Source organism: Hyalella azteca, unplaced genomic scaffold (assembly GCF_000764305.2).
Source record: "Hyalella azteca isolate HAZT.00-mixed unplaced genomic scaffold, Hazt_2.0.2 contig9938, whole genome shotgun sequence".
NCBI lineage: Eukaryota > Metazoa > Arthropoda > Malacostraca > Amphipoda > Hyalellidae > Hyalella > Hyalella azteca.
The window spans coordinates 276,080-287,891 of NW_025939994.1; the positions used below are offsets into that span (position 1 = coordinate 276,080).

The following is an 11,812-nucleotide window of genomic DNA, read 5'->3' on the forward strand; positions in this document are numbered from 1 at the left end:
TGGCCTCAATCCATCTTCACGGCCTGGACAAGCTTCATCCACATTGCAACATCTTCATCAATCATCATACTCCAAACCTCTTCAACCCTTAATTAAACCGGATAGCTGGAGACTTTCAAATACGCTGACGACAAGGCAGCTCTGCCTGGTCTTCGGATGTGTAAAATAATGTGGCCAACAGCAGGTGGTCAGATCATGCTGACGGACTACATGTTCTTCAGCCTACCCACGCCTCACTCTATGATGCAAACCCTCCAAAGCCCTAGCACATTCAACCTCTCATCCAACCCTAACCTTATTCCTCCAGCACTGATCAGAAACCAAATTATGCACCTATCGCCTCCCTCTGTGTCCTTCTGTCATTTATATTATAGCATCGACAACATGAAAGATTAGGTCATTACGTGTGTAATGGCCTAATATTTACGTGTGTGACCCGCAACAGCTTGTCGCGGGTCTCGAACACGCAACTCACTGCTCCAATATCCACTGTGCTTGAGTGCCTGGCCACCTCGCTTATTTTGACCATAACTATAACAAGAAGCTGTGATCGAACCTACGACTCTCGTCTCTAATCCTGGTACTCTGAACTTCATCCACTGAGCCACACAGCCTTAATTTATCCTTTTTTCTTGCCACTCGATCTGTGCACCTATTTGTTTTCTCAGTTTCCTAGCGACACCGCACAACCACATACCACCAAGACCTCCACCACTCCTGTTATAACCTACTAACACAGAGTAGTATTTAGCTGACCTCGCAGTCTGTAGAGTTAACTTCAATTCCTAAACAACCACAGGACTGATTTCATCTCCTTGCCAACATTTTCTGTACAATTTAATTAAAGTACTTCCAACGTTGACATGCACGAACACACGTATTTTCTTTGTCGTGATATAGCAACTGTCAAACCTGGCTTCTCCGAAAAGTTTCAATAAAACGAGCAAAATACATAATATACACAAATGAATTGAACCCTTCTATATACAAACTTAAACTACTTAAACTATAATCGTATTTATAACCCTGGACACACGACCTCACGAGGCCAACTCGTAGAATGTCTATGCTGAGGCACTGCTTCTTGGAAAGTCTCAGCTGAGGCAACAATTATTTCTTCCTCATTTCCCAGGGACTCTAATTTTCTTTCATTTCATTGCGTCGATATTAAAATCATTCTGAAATCTAACAAAAAATCGACACCATAACTGTTTTCCTTTCGCATTGAATTTCTGCACTTTTTTTATCTATTTTCAGAAATGAAAACTTTTCAATTTCTTTTATTCCTCATTGATTTTGACCTTTTTTGATGTTTATTTATTATAGAACGAATAAAATATTCTGGCATATTTTAGTAGAATAAGTGGACATTATAGGTAATTTTTTTCCGTAGACGATTTTACAAGTGATCTTTCTTCTTGTCAGAAATGGAAATTGCCACACGTTGCACACAAGTCCGGAAAATGTAATAAAAATCTTGTAATCTTTCATCTTGTATTGGCCTAAACCCTAAAGCAAAGCATTACAAACTCATGACTATTGTTCCCCGCGAACCGTTAGCGCTTGAATGAAGGAAATTCGGGTGCTGGTTTTACTCCCAAGAACCAAGTCGCAAAATTAACTTCAGCATCACATCGTTAAGATTAGCAGAGATAAAACCGCCGCCAGAGTAGTGAAATGACATTAAGTGTTTAATGCATTCTATGCGTCTCGATCCAATCATAAGGAATGATTGAGCCTTGAAAAACAACGAAAGCCTCATAACAAACCTTTAAAAATAAAAGCCAAGCGGTTGAAATAAGACTGCTCATCCACAGTACAACTGGAGCAACAGCAAAATGAAGCAACAGCCACTACGGTTGCGTCAAAAATTACGGTAGAATATTTGATTGAGTTCAAGGAATCTCATGAAACGTTGAGTTGAACGCAACGTATTGCTTCTTGGAGATGCAGCAGATGCAGGGATTATACCACTGACAATTTTGTCCTTTTACATCACAAATACTTGTGCCAAGAGCACAACCTTTAGATGTTGTCGCTTGGTACCCAAACAAACCACATCCCTGCCACCTGTAAGAGCACCATCCATTGTTACCCTGTTGGGCACAAAAAGTCGCATTAATAGGATACAATGTATGGATGGCTTTATGCTTCTCAAGAATGTTCCATTGTAAGCGACATCAACGCTAAAGAAAATATAAATTAAAAAGAATTTTCTTGAGTGCAAATGCAATTGATCGCTCGAAACATTCCCTGAAATATAGACAGCAATACTGAAGTTGATGTTCATCACTCCTTAGTGCGAATTAATGAATACTTAGAGCACCTCTTTATTCCATGTCTCAAAAAAATGCAGCTAAGTAAGTACTCCTGGCACAATAAAACCTTTCATTATGCAACTTCTCAACCAAGTCCTCTTGCCAAGAACCATACTTTCCTCACCAAGAAGAAATGTTGAAATTATTATTTTTTTATTAGCTCTTCGTATTTATCAATCCTTCTCGCTACGGTACCACTGCTTGCCGTGATTATCTTCATGACATACTAAATTGTGGAATTCTAGTTCCATTCCATAAAATATTTACGAGTATGTATAGGCTACACTACAACCGCTTACCGTAATAAATTTTCATTACTACATCCCTCCATTGCAGTTCCCTTTCTATTGAGGTTTATGCTAGCAACTAAATGCACTTACAAATTTGTCGTAGCAGCGTTCGCAGCAAGGCGTCAGTTTACCATAGGTGTACTGCTCTATGTACATGTCCACACCTGTGACAAAGTGGACTCATTCAGAGAATTTTCAATGCTCTCCGTACACAAAAAAAAATTCAAAATTGGTCATCAGTAATGTTCGGTATCAGGTTTCATTCTGTAAACTAAACCATTCTTTTTTTTGACGAAAAAAATCGTTACGACTGAGTTTCGGAATAATTAAATTGAAATTTCACTTCCATTGTGCACAACCATGTTAATTGGTGGTCAATATTTCTCTTTATTGTGGCTTTTAAAAAACCGGGACAAATTCAACTCGGTGCCTAATCATCATTTTAGGATTTAATAATAATAAAGATTATTTCAGAAAATCAATTCGTCACGAATTCTCTTTTCCTTGTTTTTTCCTCCATCCTAAAATTCATACATCCAAATTCATTGTCAAATGAGAATTGGTACACAAAAATCAGCTCACGAATAATTTGGTGTGACTGAAATCGGCAAGCTTAACAATTTTTCACATGTATATCGTCGAAATTTATGTAAATACATACTGATCTCTGAGGACTCTACTGCACTTTCCACCGGTGCCTGCAACATAAGAAATTTCAAAATGTCTTCAGTTAATACTGGGGGTCTCATGTGAATGTGAATATGCCGGTCGGACATAAGAGTCGAATGTCGATAAAAGAAAAATTAGAACATAAATTTGTGGACAGGCGAATAAAATTATTCTATAATTTACTCACTTCATTCTGAAATAAAGTTATACCAATATTTTCTTATTTATATATTTCATTCTCACATTTTTACATTGACGTCAACTTTCTAGCAGGTTTTTTTTAAATGGTTAAACAGACTGTAATTTGGGAACCTTCATGCGCATTAATAATATTCATCTTAATAATAATTATAAAATGTAATTGAAAATTTTATTTGATCATCATGCGGTAGTAAAATGTCATTCGATACAATCAGACGATCACGATGCCAGGTCACAACAATTGCGGAAATATCTTTATTGGCGGATAATTTTCTTAACAATCATTCACAAATTTTCCTATTCAGTTACAAGTTTAAAGTCCACAATACCTTGGCGGTCACGGCGGTGCACAATATCATCAGCAGCATCAGCTTCATGGCGCTGCACGGTGAATAGAACGATTATTTAGTATAGCCTTTATGCACTTGTGCTCTACACGTCTACGCATCATCGACTGTATGATTCAAAACAATAATAACCACCTCCTTGGCTCTGATCAAAATATTGCTATTCGTCGGTAAATATATCATTAGAGGTTCTTATTAGACTCACAATGTAATCAGTTATCCTCCCACCTTTTAATGAATAGAATTTGGTTATAAATACATAATAAATACTTGATCCAATTAAAAAAAACGGAAATAATCGATGCGATTTTGATTCATGAACGTTGATGTTTAAAATATAGAGCAGTAACATGCCTCGACACTTAAATTAATAAGTATCGTACTATGTTCCAAAAAATTACGATCTTAACTATTAAATATCATCAAATTTTCTGACACAAATTGAATTCTATAAAAATTTCTGAAAAATGTTCAACCTACAAGGATTGCAGTAGTGATCTCTTGCGTGTTAGGTCGGAGGCAGATGACACAGAACTGAGCCCAGCGACGGCCGCCATCAGGTTATATGCCCCGCACGGGGGGCCCGAACACGACACGTGGCCATACGATGGCAGAATTTAATGACAGCGCGTAGGGTAAGACGCACGTGAAATTGAAGTCTAAACCATAATCAGCGAATTAATCTTTTGAAGTTGATTTGGTTGATCATCGTCTTAATGGGCGCAGATATCTATGACCGGAAATTTGAATGCTCCGGGCTTTCTAGAAGCCGAACTGGAGCATGTTTATTGAATACAAGAATTTCAACCAATTAACTAAAAATCTGCATTGTTTGAATTTTTTCTAGCGCTCATTCCCAGATATTTTATATCTGATGGAACGACCTAATCAATACATTCTTTAGACGTCATTCAAGAAGCTACGTGATGCAAATCTTCCCTGAGAGACTGATTCAGAAATTATTAATTTCACGTCGCTCAAATGCAAGCCGTTTTTCGTATAGCTAAATAATTCTTTATGCCGGAGAAATTGCTAACGATGATTATGATTAATCCGATTATTATGATACTTATGATTTTTGTGAAGCATGCAATATTAAATGCAACCTATGTACATGATGTCGCCAACTGTTACTGAAGGAGATTGCACTGTTCGAGTTTCCGCTGTCAAAATAAACTGTCTGATTATAATTTTGGTGGTAAATCGTACGGTAAGCCATTTTTTAGAATACTATATTCATGAAATGACTTGCACAAAGAAGGAGTCTAACCGCCGGTCGAACAAAGATCGACCGCCGGTCGAACAACATCCAACAGTCGAGAGCGAGCCCTGTATATACAGGGTGATCTACGTTAATTTCCTGATTTGGAACATTAATAGAAAAAGAACTAATAAAGATGTCATTACATCACAAAATTTATTGGAAAGACATTACATGACTTTTTGTATCATTTAGTTCTTAAGATGAAATCAGACAACTGATGGCCCCCATTGCCAGTATATTCTTCTGTCAATCAATTTTTGAAGTTTGACTCAATTCGCTGAAGCATATTGACGGGTATGTTAGCGATAGCTTGGCGTATGTTGTTCTGCATTCTCTCGCATTCGCACTTCTACTTGCACTAGATGTGTTCACCAGCGTAACAATCGACTTCCGTTCAGAAACCCGACCTGAAGGACGATCACGAAGCAGAGTACGGTATGCTCGTCGAGTAGCGATTATGGTACGGCCATTAGAACAGTACGCCTCGAAAGCAAACTTACGCTGCTCCTTTATACAATGCATAGTGGCAACTGACTAGGCGGGACACAAAAATTTATGACCTTGACTCTCATGTGAAATACTTCCTCCTCTTTTCCTACAACATCTGGCTATTGGCACGAAATACAAAACAATAAGTTCCCGTGAATCATCTTGTATAACGTACGTTGCTGCGCTCAGCGTTTTTTTTCACTTTTTGGAGTTCAGTTCCACAATAGTGCTGAAAAGTTGCAGATGTAAAAAAAGTTTGCAAAAATTTTAGACTCCTAGATTGCTACCTTCATGATTCAAGGGTCGTTTGAAATTTAAAAATAAATGACAAATTAGCATATAAATGAAAAAATTTCCAAAAATCAGCTAGCATTTTGGAAGGTCACAAGGGGCAAAAATCATCATAGAAAGGTTAATAAAATATATATTTCAAGTTTTGAATCTCCACTTTATCGTCTTCATCATTCAAGAATCATATGAAAATTTTAAAAATGTAAGAGTTAAGCACACATCTATATGAGAATTATGCCAAAAATAATAATTATTGTTCTTAAGGGTCGCTCTAGGTAAAATCCATAATCATATCGTCTCTACTATACATTTTTCAATTTATTGAGCTTTGCATCATCTTCATGGACAGACGGTCACTCAAAAAATGGCTATAGCTCCAATAATTGTGACTTAAGTAATTGTTCAGTTATAAGATCAGAACCTCATTTCCAAAGTATTTTCAACTTAGATGTTAAATTACAAACTACTTAACCAATATAAAATAACTATAAACGCGTTCATACCTTAATTAGAGAGGCAATCAATAGAAATTTTTTTTAATGTATCCTTGTCATCATAGGGAAAATGCTGAGTGGCCATGCTAAATACAATATGTAATTGGTGTTTCTAACTGTTGATGGTTTATTGTTCTAAATTACTAGCTAGACTGTTTGTTAATCCATTAAGTATTGTTGTAATGTTTGTTTAATTGTACTTCGATAATTTCTACGTCTGCTCTTTTCTAGATGGATTACCTCGCTCCATGGATTATTACTCTGCATACCTCGAATATTACTCTATGTATATTATTCTATGGATTACCTCGCGAAGGTGTTAACACCTTAATTGCTAGTTGTTTTTATAAAGGTTAAGTAGTTTGTAATTGAATATTTAGGTTAAAAAGAATAAGGAAATAGAGATCTGCTGCCTTATGGCTAAGCAATTATTGTAATTACAATTAAAAGGCTCACAACATTCCCTTAAAAAGGTAAATTCACAGCCAACGGCTGCTCTCCCCACAAGCCTCATCAGCTTCATGGCGCTGCCGCGAAAAACACGGGCGTAGTTTTTCTCATCACAGAAGCCAAACTGTGAACTTACAAATTTTACAATCGGTCCCATCAGCCGTCGAGAAACTGAAGTTATAAAACAGTCATGGGACATCCCACTTTCAAATTAATTTCAAGTAACATAATTTGTACTTGCACGTGTAACAGTAATGGCGTTCAACGTGTTCAGTAGTGGCAGGTAGCTAAAGATGGCCACCATTTGCCCCGGCGGGGGAGTGAAGAGATGCATAGAACACGACACGCGGTCACACGATGCCGAGACTTCCCGACAGCTGGCCTGACTCACCACTGCTAACGTTTGTTCGTAATCATTTAGTTGATCTAATGACCAAGATTGAATCGTAGCGCAGGTGGATCAGCCTGTCGTATGAATGCGAGTGAAGAATTAGAAATGAATCGGTCAGAGGGAAAATTCATGTCATTTCGTTACTCCAGCCAATTGATTAAATGATTACATTCAAGTGAACGATAGTCCTGAGTAATTTGCCATTCATATCGCAGCTATAAAATGTCGGGAACATCTGCCTTATCAGCTGCTATTCAAGAAGCACCTGCGAAATGCTGCAAGTAATGAATCACTTGACAATGAAATTATTCAAGTTTATTCGAAATGAGCTTCGGCATTGACTAAGTAAATTGAAATCCAATAATATTAAAGATATTCACTTTCAAACAATACGTATATTATTATTATTATTATTACTATCAGTTTAATAATGTTGTAAGTTATTACTAACATTTTGTTTTATGATCGTGATGCTGACGATTTTTAAACATTGTTGATATATTTTACGTCAGCTGTTTATACTCCTATCAAATAAATATTAATTCAATTTTAAAAAGCTAAATCACATGATGACTACCCTAAATTTTCATAACATATTTACGTTCTGTCGAATCAGTGAGAATCTATAGCATAAATATTTTTCATCCTATCACCTTGAGTTCTCTATAAAATCCAGAATGCTCTATAGTCAGTCGATTGTCAATTTTAGTATTCATGGACCAGTGCAACCTATTAAATATATTCACCATATTTAAGCAGCGAGTCTGGTTCACTTTCCATACAATCATTTTATACATAAATACGTAATTGACATTCGTGATTACAAGGGTGTGACACAAACGGTCTCAGTTTCCCGGAATGTTACCTAAGGTACTGCTATGATATATGAAGTTCATTCGGGTTCTTAAAATACTTGCGTCTTGTATAAGTATATTTGACAGTTTTAGAAACCCTGTAGACGAGGCCACCTCCGTAGCAATGTTATCTCCGTGAGGAAGCTTCATATAGATCTTAGCTTACTAGAAGAGAATAACTATTTTAAATTCTTTCAACTTTTTCGTCCTGGTAATATCCCATAGATTTGTGATAAATACATAGAACATTTCGCGAGTTTCCAGTGGATGTTCAAAACATATTCACAATTGAATTTTTTTCAATGTATTACCATCAAAAAGGAACACTTATTATTTTTGAGTATCCGTGCCGCTATTATGATCAGACACACAGGATGCTTTAGAAAAACATGTTATAGAAACTTGTTATGAAGGCAGAGCATGTTGGAATCAATGCAATTCTCCATATGAACTTCAGTTGTAACGGAGTTAATACACAGTGAGATCTTTCTATCAACCTCATTTACCTATTAAGAAGAAAACGTTTCATTTTACTAAGCACTAGGGACGACAGAAACCCATTCATTTGGAATATATTTCAAATGAATTCGAATTCATGAGTCATATCATGGATGGTGGAACAAATTCTTTAGCCACGGTGTATCAATGTATATGAAGACCATTTAATTTAGTATGAAATAAACAGAAGGTAAAGAGGCTAATTTCTATGCCGTAAATGTCGGTTTGCGATACACGAAATTCCAAAAGTGATCATTATAATTGGTAGGGCAACTATTGTTCTTTGACAGCTCTTCTGATTGTCAGTATGAATTGAAAATCTTATTTCTAAGATATTTTTCTCAATTATTTTTGAAATTTATTTTTAACCGCCGATGTTTTGGTAGTGAAAAATTTTAAAGTGTGATGATTTTGTTCCTGTCGGATGTGGTCTTATCTTATCTACGGACATAATTATGCGCGCAGCGCATCAATGTACGCCGGATTGACGTCGTGTAATTTCCGCATCCGAGTTTCTGAACAACGCGGCAGGAGTGTTCGAGCCAATCTTCCACTTTCTAACCTTTCTCATTCTGCTGTGCGCCTTCAGGCTGAACATTGAGATGTGAATGTCACTGAAAGCGATCTCAAGATATTCTGTTCCATCTCTGGTGGTTGTGATATAAAGATTTCGAAGAATGCATATATGTAGACGGAAACCTTTTCTTAATAATGCGTAGAGTTCTTATCTTCTTGAAATTGTGTATCGATAGATTTATTGCTGATTTGTCGTTTTCTCGGTATTTTGGTTTAATCTGTTTTATTATTAAGTTTATCACTAATTATTGTGCTTGTTGTATTCTATAGAAATTTTTGAGCTGATGATGGAGCTGATCTCCAAAACGTTTATATTGAAGATGTAGTGATTTCACTCGGCGTTTTCTCCGATTTTAATTTCTTGGTGGACTTGCGGTTTAAGCAGATTAATGATATAAGTATTTATAAAGTAAAATGCCATGGAGATACTCATAAGTATGTAATTTAATGTCATTTCCGCTTGCAAAAGTACTAAATGTCACCGGAGTTAATCCCATGACACCCGTGCATGGAAGGAAAATAAATGACTGTTTAAAGTATTTTTTATAGTTCTCAAGTTCGTAGTTTGTTCCCTAAACACACAGAAATGCTTCAGATGGCAGAATATACATCAGTTATTGTGACGATCACGCGTGCCGATCGAGGTTGAGTGAAGCACAACCCACCGGTGGCTTGAAGGGTATTTTTTCCGGACAAATTCCGCGATTTAGTTTGATTTTTTCAATTGCGTTGGCTGACAATAACTTATCATGGTCGTGCTTCCTTATTAGATTATAAGAAAAACGAAAAAAATGAAAATTACATTTTTGCTCTGGAATCTACAAATTTACTAGTATATTGTATATTGAATTTTAGGCCTTTTTGTCCCCGGACCTGGCTGTTTTTAGGCCATTTGGCAGGCCTGTTGGGTCGTGCCGCACTCAACGTGTTAAATAATTGACCCCTTTTGAATATTTATAAGTAGTTACATAACCGAGCGCATGGCGCCATTTTCCATAAACAGCTTAAATTATAGTTTACCAATCATTTACCAATCATTTACCCAACAAAATTAACTAATTACCCCTGATCCTTCAATATTATTACGAACAATTACCCCGAATCTGCATACGAGATCAATAGGTAGGGATTGCCTTCTGAAATATCCTCACTCGACGGGAATTCAGAGCTTAATGTCTTACAGATCAACTAGAGGTCGAGGACAAATATGTTCTAGAACACTCTCGATATTTCAGAAGGCAACTTCCTTTGCCAGACCGGTTCTGGATCTGGAGCGAGTTTTTGTAGTAGCTAATTTGAGAGCGCCTGCAACTGCTAGCTGGTGTGCATCATAAAAACTGACTCAAGGCTTCAAGCATGTTTGACTCAAGTGACACAAGCCTGGTAAATGACTCAAATGACTCAATCGGGGTAAATGATCGTTAACTCATGATTCGGGAGTCATTGGTTCATTTTGTTGAGTAAATGATCGGTAGACTGTTAAGCTGTTTATGCAGATTCGGGGTAATTGTTCGTAATAATATTGAAGGATCAGGGGTAATTAGTTAATTTTGTTGGGTAAATGATTGGTAAATGATTGGTAAACTATAATTTAAGCTGTTTATGGAAAATGGCGCCATGCGCTCGGTTATGTAACTACTTTTATATTCAAAGATGATAAACGAGATCGATAATCAATAAGAATGTCAATAATCACGAATCTAAGTAAATAGACTAAGTAAATCTGAGCACAGCATAAACGGAGCAGACGAGCGTCAGGATATGTAATGGCTTTCAACACCCTAAGATCCCTAGCTACAGTACATTAAAATAATTCATGTAATTTAATTAATTATTAAAATACAGAAGAATTAATTCGAAACGAAAATTCAAGTGCAAATCAGGTACACCCAATTACAGGACCAGAGCATCTTTGCTCACATTATTAGTTAGTCACATGAAGCTTCGAGCTTTTTTTGATAATTTATTAATAGAAAATAGTATATATTTATACCGGGAATATTATGTCATGGTATTCCATTTATCGTAAGAGAATTTAACATCCATATCTTCCAGGACCCAGCGCGCATGCACTAACTGCCATATTAACAGTTAGAGTTACACGCGACAGGCTGAATTTATCAATTTTGCTAAATGGGTTAGAAATAAATTGTCTGTATAAGATGATTAGTAGCACAATCATAAAAACCTGCGAAATCTTGTATCACAATTAATTTTCGCCCGAAATATTTTGCTTTTCCTTCATGCCGCTTTAGTTCGCTTTGTATCACAATAACGGAGGATGCGGTTATTTTCAAAAAATTTTCTCTCACTCCGAAACGCAAATTGTCGTGTAAATTAAAATAGTCAATTCTAACACTGGGGTTTATTCGGGAGCAATAAAACCTTCAGTTTCATTAGCCACCGAGGGGGCTTCCAGGCAGGCCAGCGCCACGGTGGATGTTGCATTCACAATCGAACTTTCCAGCAAGTTTCTCAGTAACAGGCAGAGTACCAGCTGTTTCGCAAACACAGTGTTGACATTAACAAGTCAGGCAGCATCCGTCAAACGCTTCACGTTCTTCAAACATAATGCAAACTATAGGCATACACGTCATATAGTTCACAGGCGTTCACAGTTGTTAAGTTAACATCACTTAGGTTTTATTAGTATTAAATATCTGGGCTACACATTTTCAAA

The 11,812-nt window shown here is 36.6% G+C and overlaps 1 protein-coding gene across 1 annotated transcript; it reads right to left on the reverse strand.

Moving 5' to 3' along the window:
- Nucleotides 1–1,480: 1,480 nt before the first annotated feature.
- On the reverse strand, nt 1,481–4,737 carry LOC108676595. The gene is made up of 5 exons (XM_018164695.2): nt 4,306–4,737; nt 3,808–3,859; nt 3,270–3,306; nt 2,699–2,772; nt 1,481–2,096 (listed from the first exon to the last, which is right to left on the reverse strand). Exons 1-5 carry the CDS (start codon nt 4,380–4,382, stop codon nt 1,896–1,898), a joined length of 441 nt encoding a protein of 146 aa, XP_018020184.1. The 5' UTR covers nt 4,383–4,737; the 3' UTR covers nt 1,481–1,895.
- Between the last annotated feature and the right edge of the window lie 7,075 nt (nt 4,738–11,812).